The following is a 22,467-nucleotide window of genomic DNA, read 5'->3' as shown; positions in this document are numbered from 1 at the left end:
TAAGCACTGGAACTGAAAGAGGTGGCCCTGAAGGGAAGTTTAGAGGTTGAGATAGGACTGTGAGATTTAAAGGTATAGGTGTTTGTTTTGGGCACCGTCTTGTAATAGAGAAGGCGAGAGGAACCTCAGTCACAGATGTCCAGGCCTTCCACACCTGACACCTATGTCCCAGCTAGTCCAGGCCCTGAGACAGCAGTTCACTTGCGTAGCCCTGCCAGCCAGCTCTCGGATGTGTGGGCAGCGGCTGATCCCAAGGAAAACACGCCTCCTGGCTATAAGGGCCCACAGCCAGGAGAGCCAGCGGATTTCCCCTCTAAACCAACTCCAGCCTCTGCTACTCAGCTCGGCCCCTCACTTCTCCAAAGCGAGATATCTCACAGTCATTTGCTCCATGTTTCCTGTACAATGTCTTTATTTTTGCTCTCAAGTTTGTGGGTTGAGTTCTGTGTGGGTGTGGGAGGGGAGCTGGGTATTTTCTACTTCTCTGCATGTTCCTCCTGAACTGGGAGGGCTTTCACTTCCTCCCCACACTCTCAGTTCTGCCTTTCATGAGGCTATCCAGGCCTTGAGACCACTTCGCCCGACCCACCTGAGCACCAGGAAAACGGAGAACTGACTGCAATCGCCTGCCCTTGCAGTGCTTCATAGCCACTTAGGAGAAAAAGGAAGCAGCAGCTACAGCAGTAACCTCCCTGGGGCAGGTGCCCTGGGGTGTGGTGTGAGTAGCAACCGAGGCAGGCAGGGCAGGCTTGCTCCCTCCTGGGTGCCCCAGGCCTCAACCCTGCCTTGGCTCTCTCTGAGAGAACAGTGGGCAAAGCCAGCCTCCCCTTCCCTTGGCCTCTTCTGGCCAGCACTTGGTCAGCCGGGGGTGATGCCCAGATTGTCCTCCAGACAGCCCCAGCTCTGCTTGCCGGGCTAGTTCTCCATCTGGAAGTCTTGGGGATCTACCACATCAGAGCACAGCGCACTGGAGGGGTGGGCCTCCACCAAGCCGGCCTGACAACTTCCCATCCCAACCTCTCTAAAGGCTGGCCTCCTCTCTGAAACAAAGTATTATTCAGATCCAGCAGAGAACCTGTGTAAAGCACAGGAGTCCTCCTTCCACAGCTGCTGTTACCAGCTGGGGTTATAAACATGTGCTGAGAAAAGGAATCCCTTTTCTTTCCTCCTTGAAGCACAAAGACCACAGCCATTCAGAAGGTGAAGGCAGCTGCAGGCACACCAGCCCCTGGTTCTCTCCAACAGGGAGGCATGACTGAAGGTGTTCACCCAGGGCAGGGGTGCAGTGCGATCTAGCAGTGAAAGCCAGAGTCACCGGCCCCCAGCCATCTGTTCCCAGAAGCCTGCCGGCTGCCCCGTTGGTTTTCCACTGTGGCCTCAAAGAAGCCTTCAGACCCTAAAATAAACCTCCGGAGAAACAGTTGCCCGGGCCCTCCAGAGGAGAGCCTTACACAGGCTGCAGGGCATGCCGCCAGAGCCCAGAGCGAGGGCTCAGCCAGCGGCACATTACAGCCCACAGGAGCAACAAGTGCCCAGTGCCCTCTGCCTCACCCCTCCTTCTCTCGTCTGAAAGCGGAGTCCAGTGTGCGCCAATCTCAAGACGTCTCAATCCCCTGGCCAAACCCCCTTACTGGTCTTAAATTCCCAGATCTGAGGCACACGGCTTGCTAGCGCTGGTGTCTGCCTAAGCGAGTGCGGGCAGCGAACAGCCGGAAGGTCCGTGATTCAGCGCCCATGATGTCACTCCCTTCACAGTCAGGGCACTGTCATCCACACATCAGCCCGGGGTCCGAGGGGACGGCCAGGCGGGATGCCTTCCCCAAAAGCTGAGGGGCAAAGGCAGCGCTGGTATAAAGGACGCCCGGGGCAGGAATTCCACTCCGCTAGGGGATCTCCTTTTAAAGTAACCCAGGACGCAGTTGTGTAAGGACTCCTGGGGGGCACTGGGAAGGAGACCCGAGGATCGGGTTTCTGAGAATACACCACGTCCTGTACGCGGATCGCAGAGAGCTTCCCGGAGGCAGAGAAGTCACGGGGAGAGCGCGCCCGGCCGAAGCGGCAGGACGCAGCAAGGGGGCGCGCGAGCGAGCGCCCGCGGGGGGACAGCTGGGGGAGCCCGGGGCCGCACCTTGTGCCGCGGGAACCCCAGCGAGCCCGGGACGGGGGGAGCCGTCACCGCCCCCTGCCTCCCTCCGCCGCGCAGCGGCTACCGCAGCCACCTCGGTTCCCCCAGCCGCCAGCCGCCCCAGCCCTCCGGCAGCGCCCGAAGCCCTTACCCAGCGCGGGGCAGCCCTGCAAGGCCAGCGCCGTCCCGCACGCGGCGAGTAGGGCGGTCAGGAGCGCGCAGCGTACGGCCAGCATGCTTCCTCTTCGGCTAATGCCCCATGTTCCCAGAGAGGCAGGCGGGCGGGCCGGGAGCCGACGGCTGGGGCGGGGCAGCGGGCGGGCTCACGCCCGGAGGGCAGCCCCCATCCCCGGGGGGCCCGCGCTCCGCCTGCACTGCGAGTCCCCGAGCCCCGCGCCGCTCTCGGCTCGGCTCCCTCTGGCCGAGCTCAGGGTCAGTGCGACTTCCCACTTGCACATGACTCAGAGACGCGGACGGTGCCGGCAACGCAGGAAAACATTTGAGGAACTCGCCCTGGAGCTGTCTCTCGGCTGTCCCAGGGTGCTGTTACGAAAGTCGAGGAGGATGGCGCAACAGCCCCGCGCACCGGCCGAGCGGAGGGGGTGGCTTCCTGCCGCCGCGCCGCACCTGAACCTCCAGGGCAGGAGCTCCGAACCCCGCGGGGGCGAGCTCGGCCGGGGACCCTCCCTCTACTTCTGTCGATCAGAGCAGGGGAATTAGACACCACTGGCTCGGTTTTGATTTTTGGTTTCGTGACCAGGATTACTCTGTGAAAGGAGCACCTGGAGAACCCTGGAGGAGGCGATGGGCCTCTTACAGTAAAGCAGGGCTTGGCAGCCCTTTCTGCCCCTCAGAACCACCTGGGAGCCCTTAAAACTATCCATGTCTGGTTCCCACCCCCAGAGATTCTGATTTAATGGATCTGGGCTGAGGCATCGGGAAACTCACTACAGTAAAAGTACAGACAGACCCCGTGCCTGTCTGGCCCCCGCAGTACCGGCAAGAAAAAGGTTTGGGCTTTGGAAGGGGATTGAGACCTGGGTTCCCATCCAGACCTCCACCTACTGTGACTACAGTTCCTTTGAATTGTCTTCATCTGTCAGATAAAAGAAAGTCTGTATTGTCAGAATCGTTATGAAGACACTGTGGTTGTGAAGATCTATACACCTGACACAGGGTCCAGGCCGTGTCAAAACGCGGGTGTCCGCCCTCCCGATTTTACTGACAGAAACTGGTACTCGGCTTTTCAGAAGCAACCACAAACACCTCTTGAAAGAGCCCACCAAGGTTCCCCAAGGAGCCTGAAGCTGACAGGGTGTCTTCACATCCGAGTTTGGAGGGAACGAAAAGTGCTGAAATAAGGTCTAGGCTGAGGAGTTTCTGGCTGCGCAACTGCTAATTAGAATGTGCTTTTCCATTTGGGCTTTCAGTTCAGTTCAGTTCAGTCGCTCAGTCGTATCGGACTCTTTGCCACCCCATGAATCGCAGCACGCCAGGCCTCCCAACCAGGATCCAGGTTCCTGGGATAACATAATGGGTGTGGCCCGATGGAAGCCCCCTGGAAGGGACCTGGACTGAAGAAGCACAGCTTCTGAAATGCAGCCCTCAGACCCAGGGGCCTCTGTTTCTCTTTGGAAACCGCCCATCAGCAGTGCCTGGAAGGACCAGACACTTGGCCTGTCCCACCCCCTGACCTGATAGAGGCTAGTTGGAAGGGCTTGCTTTGGCCATACCCACAGACAGAGGCAGGGGCGGGGGGTGGGGGTGGGGGGGAGGCATGTTGGAAGCTAAATTTTTTTTTTACCACAAGCTCTCTCTCCTGATATTTACTTATTAAAAAAAAAAAACAACGTATCTTTTTAAATTTATTTGATGTGTCAAGTCTTGGTTACATCATGGGGATCCAGTTCCCCGACCAGGGATGAACCCAGGCCCTCTGCATTGAGAATGCAGAGTCTTAGCCACTGGACCACCAGGGAAGTCCCTCTCCTGATATTTAAAATAAGGTTGCAGGGAGCAGTTCCCAGTATGGTTGCTCCCTTCCCCCCTCTTTGTGGCAGACCTGAAAAAAAAAATCAAAGGGGACTGAAACCAGAAGTCTTCAGAAAGACCTCTGTGTAAAGCCCAAGAATGGGTGTGTCAGACCCCACCTAGATTCTGCATCAAAGTGGGCCACCCTGTCTAATTCATCAGCCGGAGCCTGTGTTCTGAAGTCAGATGAAGTTCCCATCTCAGTTCTGCCATTTGCTGACTCTGTGACTAAGGGCAAGCTACTTAACCTCTCAGAGCCTCCGTTTCCTGATTTGTATGATGAGAGCAACAATATGCAAAATATTGGTATTGTGGTTCATATTAAAAGACTGGGCCTATCTTTATCTTCTCAGCCTCATTTTCTGCATCTCCAAGCTTGAGTATAAATCTGTCGCTACAGTGTTATATATGCCTTCTCACCTCCACCCTTGTTCAAGCTATTCTTTCTGCCAGAAATTCCCCTGGAGAACTGGAATATCGCCTGCCATATCAGTAAACACAGGATGGGGAACTCAGGATGGAGACAAATGGGTTGCCCACTGCCAAGTCCATACAACAGTCAGCTAGATGCAGCCACCCCCCAACTGGTACCCCCTGAGGAGACCCAGGATGAGAAAGCACAGGATACCGGCCCCCAGGTAGTTGAGGCATATATCAAAGGAATGATTGCACTGAGACCAGACTCTTACATTTTCCCTTAACTTGAGGTATCTAATTTTCTTTTAACAGTAATCTTTTGATGTTCTGACTACCCAGTCTTTTGTTGCAAAAACGCCTGTATATCCTGGTTTCCCTCTTGCTTCTTTGGAGCAGTCTCTCAGATTTTTGTGAGATGCTGTCTTGAAGTCCTAAGAATGTCCACCGAATAAAATACAACTCTCAACTTTTAGGTTGTGCTTTTTTTTTTTTCGGTCAACACCCTCCTTTGTCCTACACCCTACTCATCCTTCAGTTGTAACTACTAGCCCTCCTTCAACTACTGCACCCTGTGTGCCTAGAGTCTTTGTTCTCCAACAAGAGAAGCCATCCACAGCAGTAAAGTGTAGCCCCTACTCGCCCCAAGTACAACAACGAAGACCCAGCACAGCCCCCCAAAAAATTAAATTTAAAAAATAAAAAGACAGCTGGGATGTCTTCTCCGGGAAGGTGACTTCTTGCCTGGAATCCTATCATCCACGAGGTCGGATTAAGTGGTTTGTCTCTGTGCTGTCTCAGAACTCCGTGCTGGGCTTCCCTGGTGGCTCAGTGGTAAAGAATCCACCTGCCAATGCAGGAGACTATCCCTGATCCAGGAAGGTCCCACATGCTGCCGAGCAACAAAGACGATGCGCCACAGTAATTGAGCCTGCGCTCTAGAGCCTGAGAACTGCAACTACCGAGCATCTGTGCCACAACTACTGAAGCCCGTGTGCCCTAGAGCTCGTGCTCCTCAACAAGAGAAGCCACCCCAGTGAGAAGCCCACACACTAAAACTAGAGAAAAGCTCACACAGCAATGAAGGGCCAGCACAGCCATAAATAAATGAAATTAAATTTAAAAAACAACAACAACAAAATAACTCCATACTGACTTTGTCCACCACCCCATCTTGCCTGCCACACCTAAAACTCATCTCTATCCACACTGCTGACCCGGGCATGGCATATGGAGGCCCTTTGCTGGGGAGATATGGCCTCCCCTGAAACACAGTTGAGCAAGCTCTCTGACCTCCATCAAGCCCCACCTGAACTCACTGTGGTGTTGGAGAAGACTCTTAAGAGTCCCTTGGACTGCAAGGAGATCCAACCAGTCCATCCTAAAGGAAATCAGTCCTGAGTATTCATTGGAAGGACTGATGCAGAAGCTGAAACTCCAATACTTTGGGCACCTCATGCGAAGAGCTAACTCATTTGAAAAGACCCTGATGCTGGGAAAGATTGAGGGCAGGAGGAGAAGGGGACAACAGAGGATGAGATGGTTGGATGGCATCACCGACTCAATGGACATGGGTTTGGGTGGACTCCGGGAGTTGGTGATGGACAGGGAGGCCTGCTGTGCCGTGCTTCATGGGGTAGAAAAGAGTCGGACATGACTGAGTGACTGAACTGAACTCTCTGCACTAAATATAGGTTCAAAAATCATGGGCCAACATTCCAGGCTTTATGATGAAAAATACTGATAAGAAAGAGAAGGGAACATACGTGCTCGGTTCAGCCTGACTTGCCTTCTCCCAGGCCTGATTCCTGATAACCAGCACCCATGGGAGTCACCTGGTCTCAGGCCCAGCTTCTTACCCCCAGGAAGAGGCAAAGACTCAGGCCTGCAAGGGACACAGACTTGGCAAGAGCTCCAATGTGAATTGCGGAGTGGGGATGGGGATAGCAAGGCACTGGAAATCAGGAGTGAGGACCAGATAGGGCTGAAGGCCTGTGGGGCCAGGGGTTGTTAGACACACTGCAGGCATCGTGCAGTAGAAGCACCGTGAGGACTTGAACCCGGGCTCCTCTCTCGGGGAACCTCGCTGCTTACAAAGTTCTTTCACAACGTGATCTCTTTTGAATTTCTTAACCCTGAGAACTAGGTGATATACATTGTCCCCCAAATTCAGAAGAGTACCCTGAGGCTCAGAGAAGTGAGGTGACTTATTCAGGACTGCGAGGCTGGTACCAGGCAGCTCTGAAGTCTGGCTCTTGACCCAGAACTCTCCCTGAAGGGAAGGCGCGGGAGGCACAAGACCAAGGGCTCTGTAGGACCTCCGTGGACCCCATCACTCGATGGGGTAGGTAGATGGCACTCGATGGCGGGGAGACTAGGAGGGAAGAGCAGGAGGACGGCCCCTGGCATACGCCCTCTGCCTTGGGCCTCCCAGACCCCCCCCCTACCCAGCGTGAGTCCCTGCAGTTGCCCTGTTTCCCCTAGAGAGGGAAGCTCTGGACTGGCACCATTTTTTCTGTACCCTGGTGGTTCAAACAGTAAAGAATCTGCCTCCAGGGCAGGAGACCCAGTTTTAATCCCTGGATTGGGAAGATCCTCTGGAGGAGGAAATGGCAACCCACTCCAGTATTCTTGCCTGGAGGATTCCATAGACAGAGGAGCCTGGCGGGCTACAGTCCGTGGAGTTTCAAAGAGTTGGACGTAACTGAGCGACTAACACTGGGGTTCCATAGTTGATTCCCAATGTTGTGTTAGTTTCAGATGTACAGCAAAGTGATTCAGTTACACATATATATATATGTATTTTTTTTTTCAGATTCTATCTCCTTATACAAAATATTGAGTATACTTCCCTGTGCTGTACAGTAGATCCTTGTGGATTTTATCAGACTGTTTCTCAAGAAGCAAGTCCTCTCTCACCTTTGACCAAAGAGATTAGGCCTCTTATACTTTGCCACTGGCAGAGGTCTGTTGGAGGCCCCATAGGATAAATACACAGATTATTTTGAATCCAAAAGGTACTTATTCATCATCTGTTCCTCCTCCCTCAAACGTCCTGAGGTAAAATGGTTTGCCAAACCTGACACAGGCAGTGATCCCTGGTCAGGACCCCAGATATCTCAAGTCTTGAAACACTCTTTTTTAATTAATTTATTTTTTCAGTTCAGTTCAGTTCAGTCGCTCAGTCATGTCCAACTCTTTGCGACCCCATGAATCGCAGCACGCCAGGCCTCCCTGTCCATCACCAACTCCCGGAGTTCACTCAAACTCATGTACATCGAGTTGGTGATGCCATCCAGCCATCTCATCCTCTGTCGTCCCCTTCTCCTCCTGCCCCCAATCCCTCCCAACATCAGGGTCTTCGATGAGTCAACTCTTCGCATGAGGTGGCCAAAGTATTGGAGTTTCAGATTCAGCATCAGTCCTTCCAATGAATACCCAGGACTGGTCTCCTTTCAGATGGACTGGTTGGATCTCCTTGCAGTCCAAGGGATTCTCAAGAGTCTTCTCCAACACCGCAGTTCAAAAGCATCAATTTTTATTGAAGGATAATTGCTTTACAGAATTTTGTTTTTTTCTGTCAAACCTGATTCATACCTATGAATCAGCCATAGGTATACATATATCGAGAAATGTTTTTTCTTTTTTTTTTTTTTTTTTTTTGTCTTTTTAAAATTCTCATCCTGCCCCCATCCCATCAGGCTTGGGCTGATGTGCTAGGGTATTCTCAACCGAGAGAGTTAAAAACAATATCCTCTGTTCTCTATTCACCTTTAGGGGCAATGATGATCCTAAGAAGGGCAATGGTGGAGAGCGGGGTTGGGCTGACCTGCAGACCCCTCCCCTGGCCTCTGGCCCTGACTTAACCAAAATTACCAGAAAATGCTCCTTACTCCCTGAAACTTTCCTCTCCCTTTCTTCTCAGCTGGGAGGTGGACAGCAGGTGGCCAGCTGAGGTTTAACATGGGGACCTCTCCCCATGTTAGCAGAACACTGAGCAGAACTCAGTGTCTTAGACCAACAGCAACCCCCACCCCAGGATCAAGCCCCAGCCAGGGCCCAGCACCCTCTTCCTGCCTGGGTAGTCATCTCTGCTTTCAGAGCAGAGGAATTCGAATCTCCAACTCTGACAAAACAGTCCAGCTCTCTCTAGTCACTACCACCATTTTTCATCACATCACCAGCTGAGTTTATCTTTTTTTTTTTTTTTTTGAGTTTATCTTTAGAAAAGGAATTTTGTTTATTACTTTTGGCAATGTCACACAGCTTAGTTCTCCAACAAGGGATTGAACCCAGGACCTCAGCAGTGAATGTGCAGAGTCCTAACCATCGGACCTCCGGGGAATTCCCAGGAATTTTTTTTTTTGACAGTGCTGGGTCTTCATTGCTGCCAGGGCTTTTCTCTAGTTGCAGTGAGCTGGGACTAATCTCCAGTTACAGTGTACAGGCTTCTCACTGTAGTGGCCTCTCTTATTACAGAACACAGGCTCTAGGGCATGCGGGCCTCAGTAGTTGTGGCTCCCAGGCCCCAGAGCAGGCTCAATAGCTGTGGACGGCGTGTGTGATCTTCCCAGATCAGGGACAAACCCATGTCTCCTGCATTGGCGGATGAATTCTTTTCTACTGAGCCACCAGGGAAGCCCCCGGGGATTATTTTAAATTAAAGAATAGTAGATGTACAGTATTATGTTACAATAAGTCCCCTATATACGAACCTTCAAGTTTTGAACTTTCAAAGATTCGAACGTGCGTTCCCATGTCCAGTCTCGTAAGTTAGTTCTTGTGTCTTGCGTACGTTATCACGAAAGTGCTTTTGTGTACTTTACTGTGCAATACTGTATAGAGTACTACGGTATTTTTATTTCAAGCCCAGGGGCTCCAGAAGCAAAAGGGGTAAACAGAAATGAATCCAGCGAGGAACCAGCACCTGTGCCATCACTATCACATGTGAGTGACATTGCAGCTTGCCCTCCATCTCCTATTGTTGACGACCCTTCAGCTCTACCATCTCCCACCTCCTTTTTCTCCTCCAGTCAGTAACTCCTTTTGCCTGTTCACTCGACGCCACCCCCTGTATGCTAGCCGTTGTACTGTATGTACTATTGTACTTTTCAAGGTACTGTACTGTAGGATTAAAAATATTTCATTTTTCATGTTTGTTTTTTAATGTATTACTTGTGTAAAAGGCTTCCCTGGTGGCTCAGATGGTAAAGAATCCGCTACAATGCAGGGGACCCAAGTTTGATCCCTGGGTTGGAAGATCCCCTGGAGAAGGGATGGCAACCCACTCCAGTATTCTTACCTGGAGAATCCCATGGTCAGAGAAGCCTGGTGGGCTACAGTCCATAGGTTGCAAAGAGTTGGACACGACTGAGTAACTAACACACACGTGTGTGAAAAGTATTAGAAATATATTACAGTATGTACTGTACAGTTAATTGTGTTAGTTGGGGACCTCAGTATGTGCTATACAGTTAATTGTGTTAGTTGGGGACCTAGACTAACTTTCTTGAACCTATGAAAGTGCCCTCAGAACAGAATTCATTAGTATGTAGGAGATTTACCATAGTTTCAGATGTACAGCACCGTGATTCAGTATTTTTATATATTATATTCCATTTAAACTTATTATAAAATATTGGCTGTATTCCCTGTGTTGTGCAATATATCCTTGTAGCTTATTCATTTTATACATAATAGTTTGTACCTCTTTGCCTCCTACCTCTGTCTCTCCCCTTCCCCCACCCCTCTGTCCATGGGTAACCACTAGTGTGTTCTCTATATCTGTGAGTCTGTTTCTGCTTTATTACATTCATTTGTTTATTTTTTAGATTCCACCATAAGTGATAACATACAGTGTCTGTCTTTCTCTGTCTGACTTATTTCACTTAGCATAGTTCCCTCTAGGTCCATCCATGCTGTTGCAAATGGCAAAATTTCATTCATTTTTATGGCTGAGTATATTCTACCATATCCATTTTGTGTGTGTGTCTATGTGAGTGTATATATCACATCTTTGAGAAGGGATTCTTTTAGCATTGTTCTCAGAAAGGGGTTATAAAATCTCCCTTTTTTTGCAATGTTTATGGAATACTATAATCTCGTAACTGCTAAAAAGTGGGTGCTCATGCTCAGTCGCTAAGTCGTCCTGACTCTTTGCAACCCCGTGGACTGTAGCCCGCCAGGCTCTTCTGTTCATGGAATTTCCCAGACAAGAGTACTGGTGTGGGTTGCCATCTCCTTCTCCAGGGGATCTTTCCAACCCAGTGATCAAACCCACATCTTCTGCATTGGCAGGCAGATTCTTTACCACTGAACCATCAGGGAAGCCACTGAAAAGCAGCACAATTAAAATTAAATATGATCTAGTAATGCCATTTCTGGGAATATGTACAAAAGAATTGAAAGCAGGGACTCAGATATTTATTTGTATACCCATGTTCACGGCAGCATTATTCATAATAGCCAAAATGTGGGAACAACTCAAGTGTCCATCTCTGTGTGGATGGATAAGCAAAATGTGGTATCTCTATAAATGAAATATTCAGTCTTAAGAAGAGTGATTCTGACACATGCTACTATATGAATGAACCTTGAAGACATTGTGTCAAGTGAAATAAACCAGATACAAAAGGACAAAAACTATATGACTCCACCTACATGAGGAACCCAGAGTACTCAAACTCATAGAGACAGAAAGTGGAATGGCAGTTGCCAGGGGCTTAAGAGAAACTGAAATGGACATTATTGTTTAATATGTATGGAGTTTCAGTTTTCCAAGACGAAGAGTTGTGGAGAGGGATGGTAGTGATGGTTGCATATAATGTGAATGTACTTAATGCCACTGAACTGCAGACTTAATGATGGTTAAAATGGTAAATTTTATATCGTGTAAATTTACTGTATTTTTTAAAAAGCATCACAATGATAAAATTAAACAAACTAGGGGCTTGAAAATTCAGATATATTAAATAGATGCAATAGTGAGTACATGAGAAAGGGGGATGACCCATGTTATTAAAGGATTTAGCTTGAAACTCTTTTAGAGTGTGGATTTTTTAAAATGCAATATAACACTCAGGAAACTCAAACTGAGGCTCTGTGACAACCTAGAAGAGTAGGACAAGGTGGAAGAGAGGCTTGGGAGAGAGGGGACTTGTGTCTGCCTATGACTGATCCATGTTGATGTCGGCAGAAACAAACACAATATTGTAATCATCCTTCAACTAAAGATAAATAAAAAATTATCTGATAAAGAAAAAATGCAATATACAATATAATTCTATGTACATAGACTCTGGAACAGATTGCCTAGGTTCAACTTCCAGTTCTGTCGCTTATTAGCTATGAGTCCTTAGGTATATTACTTAACATCACTGTGTTTCAAAGTCTCCGTCTGTGACATAGAGATACAAACCCTCATAGGGCTTTTTCTTTATCTTTTTAAATATTTATTTTTTTTTATTTTTTACTGTGCTGGGTCTTTGTTGCTGCATGCGGGCTGTCTCTGGTTTGCCGAGAGCAGAGGTTACTCTTGCTTTCAGTGCATGGGCTTCTCATTGTGGTGGCTTCTCTGGTGGAGCACAGGCTCAGGTGCTCTGGTTTCAGTAGTTGCGGCCATGGGCTTAGTTGCTCCCTGGCATGTGGGATCTTCCCCTACCTGGGATTGAGCACACGTGCCCTGCATTGGCAGGCAGCTTCTCGACCACCGGACCACCAGGAAAGTCCACCCTCATAGGATTTTTATGAGAGTTGTTAATAACACATATGAAATGTTTATAACAATGTCCCACACATGGTAGGTCCTATCTGAGTGTTTGTTTAAAAAAACATAAATTTTCTTCAAACACATTTTTTTCTAGACAAAAAGTAAATTTTCCCCACATTTTATCCTAGGCTGAAGAGTCTATCTGAATGTGTTTTTAAAATTATATCTCATTGCATGAGCCATAAAATGAACAGGTTGCAATAAAATTTGGTTATTCGACATTCTCTGAGGCCCCTTCTAGCTTCATGGGTTAAACAGTGTTCTGGATTAGAGAACAATTAACCAGCAGACTTCACAGTTCCAGCTTGGTTTGCTTCTGCCATCAGGAGTCTCTCAGGCCTGGAGCCTCTGTTTGCCGGGTCACCTTTCCTGGAAGATAGTTAAACTTGGATTTCACAGGTACGTGTGAGCTGTTTGTTCTTGTACTTCCCAGCAGAGGCTGTGTTACGCTCTGGATTTTCACAGAATAAGGGTTGAGTAATAATTACCCTTCACATCGCTGATCGTTTTCTCCATTTGTGTCCATTAGCTAGCTCTTTAGCAATCATTTGTCTATGCGTAGCTGTACACATACGTGCAGACACACATGTGTAATCAGAATATTGAGACAAATTGCCCAAATTCAACTCCAGTTCTGCCACGGACTAGCTGAGGACCTTGGACAATTTCTAAACCCCATTTCTCCAACCTCATTTTTCCTTATCTGTAAAATGGGAATAGGAAGTCTTTCTACTGCACAGGGTTATTGTGATGATTAACTGAGAAAACTTTCTGAGGTTACTTACCTCAGGCCTGACACCCAGTAAGTGCTCAGGGGCTGTTGGTCTGATAACAATAACAAGCAGCCTGCGTGGCACCTTGCCCATCCCATGGAGATGAGTGTCACTTAGGAAAGAAGGATGTCATATCTTTCCTTTTTTTGCTAACTGAAACTTTCCTCCAAGGAAAAAACATTATTTATACTGGCCATTTTCATGAGTCTCTTTGCTACATATATTATACACTTTTCTGGATCATACTGAATATAATTTTATTAAATTTCAAGCAACATAGCCACTCTCTTAGGTGGCACAGTGGTAAAGAATCTGCCTGCCAATGCAGGAGACACTAGAAAATTGGGTTTGATCCCTGGGTTGGGAAGATCCCCTGGAGGAGGAAATGGCAACCTATTCCAGCATTCTTGCCTGGAAAATTCCATAGACAGAGGAGCCTGGCAGGCTACAGTTCATGCGGTTGCAGAATCAAACGTGACTTAGCACACACATATTGATTATATATAATGCTGAAAAGAATCATACAATTGACATCCATGTACTGCCATCCGGATTAAAGAAATGCAAAACAATATTGTAGGGTTACTATGTTCGACCTTTGAGGTGCCTTAGACAAAGTTACCATTCCTTACTTCTTAACTCACTCTTTTTGGCCTCCACGCTGTCACACTTTCCTCCTACCTTCCTGGCCACTCCTTCTCAGTCTCTTTTTGTAAGTTCTTCCTTCTCAATATGATATTTCAATGTTGAAATTGCTCCCTAGGCCACACTTTTCTCCCAAACATTCTCTCCCTATCAGCACATACAATTGCTTACCTGACATCTCAACTTTGAGGTCTCATGTGCAGCTCAAATTCAATGTGTTCAAAACTGAACCATCCTCTTCCTCTCACTACTTCATCTCCCTCCTATGTTCTCTACCTCAGGGACTTTCCCCACCCATCTTAAATCCTCCTTGTCTCCTCTGTCATCCAGTTCGTTACACCACTGCAATCCAGATGTCAAATCCATCTGCCTCTCTCTACATTTGTCACACTAGTCCACATCTATCATATCTCTCTTTTTTGCTTGGTACACTTATTGCCTTCTCATAGACACCATGTCTATTTAGTCATCACTGAATCCTCAGTGCATAAAACAAGTTCCTGGTACAGAGTAGACACTCAATAAATATTTATTACATGAATAAACAAATGAGTGTTCATGACCTTATTTGAGGAGTCTTTATTTATTTTTTTTTTAGGAGTCTTTATTTTAATCAAAGTGGAAGAGGGAATGAAGGCCATATATGAAGAACCCACAGCTAATATCATATTCAGTATTGAAAGAATGAAAGGTATTCCCTAAAATCAAGAACAAAATGAGGGTGCTCACTTTTGCCACTTCTACTCAGCTTAATACGATAATAAGTACTAGTCAGAGCAATTAGGTAAGGAAACGAAATTAAAGACATCCAAATTGGAAAGGAGTAAGTAAACTTACCTCTGCTCACCTCTGATCACAGACTGTATGTCCTTACTTGTTAAGAAAATTCTAAAGATTTCTCTCTGTCACACACACACACACTTATTAGAGCTAATAAATATATTCAGCAAAGTTGCAAGATTCAAACTTTATACACACAAATCAGTTGCATTTCTATATACCAGCAATGAACAATCAGAAAAGGAAATTTTTAGAAGAGCAAGTTTATTTACAATAGCAAGAACAAAAGTATTTTACCGAGAAGGCAAAAGGCTTGTATACTGAAAACTACAAAGCATTGCTAAAAGAAATTGAGACCTAAATAAGTGGAAACACAGCCTGTGTTCATGGATTTGAAGATGTACGACTGTTAAGATGACAATACTACCCAAAGGGATCTACAGATTTGATGCAATTCTTATCAAAATTCTAGTGTCACTTTTTGAAGCCGTAGAAAAAAACCCATCTAAAATATATATGATATCTCAAATGATCTGAATACTCAAAAGAGTCTTGAGAAAAATAAAATAACATTGAAAAACTTACACTTTTTTATTTCAAAACTTACTACAAAGCTACAGCAACCAAAACAGTGTGGTACTGGCAGAAGGTCAGACATACAGATCAATGAGACAGAGTAGAGAGCCCCCAGATAAATCTTTATATCCATGGTCAACTTATTTTCTTCAGGGTTATTGAAGAATATATAATTGATATGGCCAACTGATTTTCTGACAAGGCTGCCAAGACCATTCAACAGGGAAAGGACTGTCTTTTCAACACATGGTACTGGGAATACTGGATATCCACATGTAAAAGAAAGAAGTCAGGAGAATTCCACAGTGGTCCAGTGGTTAGGACTCAGCACATTCACTGCCATGGCCCAGATTCAATCCCTAGTGGGGAAGATCCCTCAAGCCTGATAGTGAGAAAAAAAAAAAAGGCTCTTAGCTAACACCATAAACAAAATTAATTCAAAATGAAGAATATGTACAAAAAGGACTTCGCTGGTGGTTCCATAGTTAAGACTCCACACTCCCAGTGCAGGGATCACAGATCCAGTCCCTCGTCAGGGGAGATTCCACATGCTGTGGGGAAACTAACCCCCTGTGCCACAACCATGAGCCCACGTGCTGCAGCTACCGAAGCCTGGCACCCTAGAGCCCACGCTCTGAGACAAAAGAACCCAAGCCCCACAGCTACACAAAGCAACGAAGACCCAAGGCAGCCAAAAATAAATAAGACGAAGTCAGGAGGAGTTCCCTGGTGGTCCAGTGGCTGGGACTCGGCACTTTCATTGCCATGGCCTGGGTTCAGTCCCTGGTGCGGGAACTAAGATCCTGCAAGCCTCGAGGTGTGGACAAAAAGAAAAGAAGAAGAAGAAAGAAGGACTCTTACCTAACACTATATACAAAAAATTAACTCAAAATTAAGAAAACATACAGAAAGGACTTCCCTGGAGGTCCAGTGGTTAAGTGTCTCAGTGCAGAAGTCATGGGTTCAACCCCTGATCAGGGTACTAAGACCCCACATGCCTCACAGTGTGGCCAAAAAAAATACAGAAAAATCTTCATGAGATTGGTTTTGGATATGACATTTAAAAAATAAGCAAACAAAAGGAAAAAATAGGTAAATTGGACTTCATCAAAATTAAAAACCTTTGTGTATCAAAGGGCGCTATCAAAAGAATGAAAAGAGAGCCCACAGAATGGAAGAAAATATTTGCATATCATATATTTTATAAGGGGTTAATATTCAGAATAGATAAAGAAACTCTTACAACTCAACAACAGAAAGAAACACTCCAATTCAAAAACGGGCAAAGGGCTTATACATACATTTCTCCAACAAGCACAAGGAAAGATATTCAACACCATTGATCATAAGGGAAATGGAAATCAAAAGCACAGTGAGATACAACATCCCACCCATTAAAACGGCTACTGTCAAAAAATAGAAAATAACAAGTACTGGTGAGGATGTGGAGAAACTCACGTTGAGCATTATTAGTGGAAACAGAAAATGATTCAGCCTTTGTGGAAAAGTTTGACAGGTCCTCAAAAACTAAGCAAAGAATTACCATATGATCTAGCAATTTCACTCTTATTATATATCAAGAAGGACGGAAATCAGGAACTAGAACAGATATATATACACTCATGTTCATAGATGAGTGTTTTACAACAGTCAAAAGGTGGAAACAACCCAAATGCTCATAATTGATAAATGGATAAACAAAATGTTACAACATAAATGAACTGGACCACATAATGTTAAGTGAAAAAAGCCAGACACAAAAGGATAAACATTACAATTCCACTTACATGAAGTACCTAAAATAGGCAAATTCATAGAGACAGAAAATAGAATAGAGGTTACCAGGGTCTAGAGGGAGGGCAGAGTGAAGAATTGCTGTTTAATGGATGAAGAGTTTCCGTTTGGGAGGATGAAAAAGTTCTAGAAATATATAGTGGTAACATTTACACAATACTGTCAATATACTTAATGCCACTGAATTGTGAATTTAAAAGATAGTTAAAATGGTCAATTTTATGTTAGGTATCTTTTTGCCTTCCCCTGCTGTTCATGGGGTTCTCAAGCCAAGGATACTGAAGTGGTTTGCCATTCCCTTCTCCCCGGGGATGTTTTATCAGAACTCTCCACCATCTGACCCATCCGTCTTGGGTGGCCCTACACAGCATGAGTTAGGCAAGGCTATGGTCCATGTGATCCGTTTGACTAGCTTTCTGTGATTGTAGTTTTCATTCTATCTACTCTCTGATGGATAAGGATAAGAGGCTTATGGAAGGTTCCTGTTGGGAGAGACTGACTGTGGGGAAAACTGGGTCTTGTGCTGATAGGTAGGGCCATGCTCAGTAAATCTTTAACCCAATTTTCTGTTGATGGGCAGGGCTGTGTTTCCTCCCTCCCAAAGAGTTGATGCTTTTTGAACTGTGGTGTTGGAGAAGACTCTTGAGAGTCGCTTGGACTGCAAGGAGATCAAACCAGTCCATCCTAAAGGAGATCAGTCCTGAATATTCATTGGAAGGACTGATGCTGAAGCTCCAATACTTCAGCCACCTGAGGTAAAGAACTGACTCTAAGGAAAAGACCCTGATGCTGGGAAAGATTGAAGGCAGGAGGAGAAGGGGAGGACAGAGGTTCAGAAGATTGGTTGGCATCACTGACTCAATGGACATGAGTTTGAGCAAGCTCCGGGATTGGTGATGGACAGGGAAGCCTGGCATGCTGCAGTCCATGGGGTTGCAAAGAGTCAGACACAACTGAGCGACTGAATTGATGTTATGTATATTGTACCACAACAATAAAATATGTGGAAGGGAAAAAGACCAACATAAAATGACTATATTTCCAGGAGGAATATCATATTATCCATAAAATAGATGTCTACTTTTCATAAGTCAAGGTATGGTCAACAAAGCAAAAACCACTCCACGTGTTTTTAAATTGAGGGAATGAAATATAAGGAATTACTTACAAAGGTGTTGCAAGTGCTGGAAGAGCAAAGGGGGAAGTGAGACTTGGGCAAAACTACCACACCATCGGTCTTCCCTGGTGCCTCAGATGGTAAAGAACCTACCTGCAGTGCAGGGAACCTGGATTCGATCCCTGGATCAGGAAGATCCCTGGCAACCCACTCCAGTATTCTTCCTTGGAGAATTCCATGGACAGAGAAGCCTGGTGGGCTGCAGTCCATGGGGTCGCAAAGAGTCAGACACAACTGAGTCTCACACACACACACACACACACACACACACCAGCTCTCTTGGAGCTCCAGCTTGTTTCAGCTCACTCTGCAGATCTTAGGACTTGTCAGCCTTCACATCACATGAGCCAACTGCATATAATAAATCACTTTATTACAAGAGATTGTTACAGGATATAAAGAGAGATAATACACACACACACACCAGATATATGCATCTATCCATATGTAGATACCAATATAAGTCACAGACTTTAACGGCTCCATTTCTCTGGCTAATACAGGAAGAAATGGAGTTGAGAAAAAAGTGCACATCATTAAGGGTTTGGGAGTTCCTATTCAGTATGAGGGTATCAGTTTCATAGCGGAGTTGACATTGAGATGGACCTTAAAGACAGAGATGAGAAATGGAAAAGTGAGGGAGAAGATAGAGAATATTTCAAGCAGAAGCAATAGTACAAGCATAAAGCATAAAGACATAAAGACAGGAAAATTCTGGCTGTGTTTGAAAAATAATACATACAACATGGCACTTTATAGTTCATTACTTGCTGTCACACACTCTACTGAGTCACCACACAGGAGCCAATTCAAAAACGGTACCCTGATAAACTTGCCAAAGGGCCCACACAGCTAGATCCAAGTTGTTAGCTCCCTTCCCCAAACTCACAGCCTCTGGAGCAGAATACAGTCTCCTCAGAACACTTCACATTCTGGCACAGGATGCCTTTTCTCCCTCTTTCCCATAAGCTCTCTCTGGATATACTGTGTTTCAGCCAAAGAAGGCTTGAGGAATCAGGAACCAGAAAGTCACCTGGGTGTAGATGACTTGGCCAACTTGAGAAGGCCAGATCCTAAACTGCCAGCAGAGAAAGTTAATTTATCCCACAAAATCCTCAAAAAGCTCATCAGTTGTCAGTTCCAAAGACCTCTGAAACAAGTGTGTGTGTGTGTCTGTTTGTGTGTGTGTGAGAGAGAGAGAGAAAATAGGGAAGGGGTGTATGCTCGGTCATGTCCAACTCTTTGAGATCCCATAGACTATAGCCTGCCAAACTCCTCTGCCCATAGGATTTTCCCAGCAAGAATACTGGAGGCTGTTGCCTTTTCCTCCTCCAGGGGATCTTCCCAACTCAGGGATTGAACCCACATTTCTAATATCTCCCGCATTGGCAGGCAGATTCTTTACCACTGGGAAGACCAAGGCGGGGTGCGTTGAAAGCTGTTCAAGAGGCAGCTCTCTCAATCTCCCCCTTCTACCTTCTATTATGGGGTAACTGCTTTCCTTTCACTCCACAAAAATCTGCAGGTTTATTGTCTTAGTTAAAGCAGGGCCTCTGAACTGGAGGACACGAGGCACGTTTGAGAGCACAGGCGTGGTTCTTTGACTGACTGTGTGTATGCTGAACGCTACACAGAGATCTGCTGCTCTCCGCTCCTTTCACCAGCCAGATCACTAACAGCCAGACCAGCACGCCCCCTGGAAGTGGACTGCTAGATTCTTCTCCGGGAAATCTGATGAGCCTGAGAAGAAAAGCCAGAGATTCAAATATTTGGGAATTTTCCCAGTAAACAGCCCACTCAGCTACCCGCCACACAGCTTCCTTCCAGTCAGCATTTTGGTTCCTGTGTCAAATATTTCCCATCAGTTCCTCCACACCCCTCCTCTGCCCTGCCCTCTGCTTGGGGAAGCTCCCAGGTGTGGATGATGAGCAGCCTCCCATATCCTCCAGCTTCTGCTTGGCTGGGTCAATGTGGAAGCCAGGAAGAAAACAGGAGGGGCAGATGGGGGTGAGGTTGCCTCAGGCCCCCTGTGTCTCTCCACCAGACCCAGCTACTCCATTCTGCCTTCATAAACAGCCATTTTGGAAATAAACCCTCCTGTAATTATCCTAATTTCTGTGTATCTGTGTTTACTGTTGGGACCTGACCAGTCAAGGGTTACCAGACAACTGGGTAAAAAGCCTTCAACACACAAGATACAAGCAAACAAACAACAGAAGAGAAAAACAAATAAAAAGAAAGAAAAGCAATTGTAGAAACAGTCTATGCAGGAAAGAGACTTTTAAAAAGAAAAGTTTCACTAATATTCTCAGAGAGATGGCTAAAGATATTGTGTTCATGAAACAAAAATGAAACCTTATTCAAAAAGAGGAGGGACATTCAAAGATGAAAAAAGAGGTCTTTGAAAATTAAAAACATGACAGAAGAAATTAAAAACTCAGTAGAATAGTTGAAAGACAAAGAAATGTTTCAGAAATTAGAGCCAACAAACCCCAAAGGAACAGAGTATAAAAGGACAAGATAAGAAAATGAAACCGTCCAAGAAGTTCACTGTTTGAATAGTAAGAGAGAAAAAGAGAAAATAGAGAGAAAAAAAAAAAACAGTTTAAATAATTCAAGATTTCTCGGAACTAAAAGACATGAGTTTCTGGACTGAAAGAGCCAGGTGAGTGCCTAAAACGAGGAACGAAACTAGACCCACACAGAGGAAGCACTGAAGACAAAGACTTACAGACTTTCAGCAAGAGAGGAAAAATAATCACCACAAAGAATCCATGTGCCAGTTACCAATGTGTTGCTTCTTGGCTCCAAATCCACTTTTTAAGATCTACATAGGGCTTCCCTGGTGGCTCAGAGGATAATGTGTCTGCCTGCAATGCAGGAGACCCAGGTTCAATCCCCGGGTTGGGAAGATCCCCTTGGAGAAGGAAATGGCAACCCACTCCAGCGTTCTTGCCTGGAGAATCCCATGGACAGAGGTGGTCTACAGTCCATGGGGTCGCAAAGAGTTGGACACGACTGAGCGACTTCACTTTCGGTAAGGATGGCTGGGATTCTTTTAAGCATCTCTTCCTGACAGCCAGCACGTTGGAGGGACACTGGAAGAGGAAAGGACTTTTCTTGCTGGTTTCAGCAGCTGCACCATTGTTCAGAGGTGGGGGAAGGACATCCTGAGGAGCTCTGCCCCAGCCATGCTACAAGCCTCCACACCTGGCCTCTGCGCCCTGCAGGCTACTACACCAGCGCCCCCGCCCTCTGCCAGCGGTGGCTCACCTGTGCCCAGAAGGGTTGCTTTCTGCCTGCCCAGCACAGCCAAATAAATAGATTAAAAATACATACATATATAAAAATAAACTTATGAGCGTTTGGAGTGCCTCACAGAAATGTGGCCAATAACAGAACAGGCCTATAATAGAACAGGCCTGTGGGATTTGCAGGAGGGAGACGGCAGCAGCAGAGACTCTGAGGCCACCTGAGCACGGCTCAGGAAGCACAGGTCGACCCCGATCCCCGTACAGAAAGGCCTGCGGTTCTGCTGCTGCAGACACGCCGGTGAGGAACTGCCCGTTGTTTCCTCCTTGCCTTCAGAATCTGGCTGTCGCCTCTAGAAGGGCTCGGCTGTGGTTTGTGACCTGCCAGGCTCAGGGGACTTTCCGAGGCCTTTCTTTCCTCTCCCCACCCTCCAGCCCTCTGCCCTCTGGGTCCCCAAGTGAAACAATCAAGATGCACACTTTTGCCTCCAGACACCACACCCCATCCCTTTCCTGGAGCTCCACCCTGCCCAGGGTGATGGAGAGGAGGGGATTAGAGAGGAAGAACACAAGAAATGAATACAGTGGAAGTTAGTCCTATTGCTGTCCTTGAACCATAGGAAAGGGCAGGGTGAGAAGGACCCAAAAGCAACTAGGTCGGGGTGTGGCAGGCTCTCCTCCACTTTACGCCCCTCAGAGGCTCTGGCTTATTCCCAGGAGCAGGCTGAAATGCCTTGGCAAAGCCAATGGTGCTCCAGAAACCACCCCTGCTTTTATCTCTTTCCTCATCTCTGGCTACTTTCTCCTTGCAGTCTGGGCTACAGCCACAATAAACAGTGTTGTTGCGTTCAAGAACACTGGTTTGGCGTGAGTAAGTGAGGCTCCTGCCCTGGGCCCCACACATAGAACACCCCACCTTACACAACACACTCACTCCCAGGACACAGCAATTCCCTGGTTCAGCGTGAGGATAGACATGAGGGATGGCACAGGAGACATCTCCTCCCTCGTGCTCTGGATGGTGCTGAGAGAGATGTGAGGCCTAGGAAAAGCCAGAGCCAGAGCCATTCTTGGAGCATTGCCCCCTGGCACCTCCATCACCCAGAGGACAGGAGGGCAGAGGAGCTGAAGTC

General features: G+C 46.7%; 1 protein-coding gene across 1 annotated transcript in view; it reads right to left on the bottom strand.

The window, feature by feature from the left end:
* IL6R (interleukin 6 receptor) overlaps positions 1 to 2,720 on the bottom strand; it is a 53,820-nt gene extending 51,100 nt beyond the window's left edge. Inside the window, exon 1 of the mRNA XM_020887383.2 lies at positions 2,277 to 2,720. Coding sequence (XP_020743042.2) covers positions 2,277 to 2,361 — 85 coding nt within the window. The 5' untranslated portion in view covers positions 2,362 to 2,720. The remainder of the gene's footprint in view (positions 1 to 2,276) is intronic.
* Positions 2,721 to 22,467: the final 19,747 nt, after the last annotated feature.

This window comes from Odocoileus virginianus, chromosome 5 (genome assembly GCF_023699985.2).
Source record: "Odocoileus virginianus isolate 20LAN1187 ecotype Illinois chromosome 5, Ovbor_1.2, whole genome shotgun sequence".
Lineage (NCBI taxonomy): Eukaryota > Metazoa > Chordata > Mammalia > Artiodactyla > Cervidae > Odocoileus > Odocoileus virginianus.
Note: the sequence above shows the minus strand (reverse complement) of the source record. Positions and strands in the feature narration are given on the sequence as shown.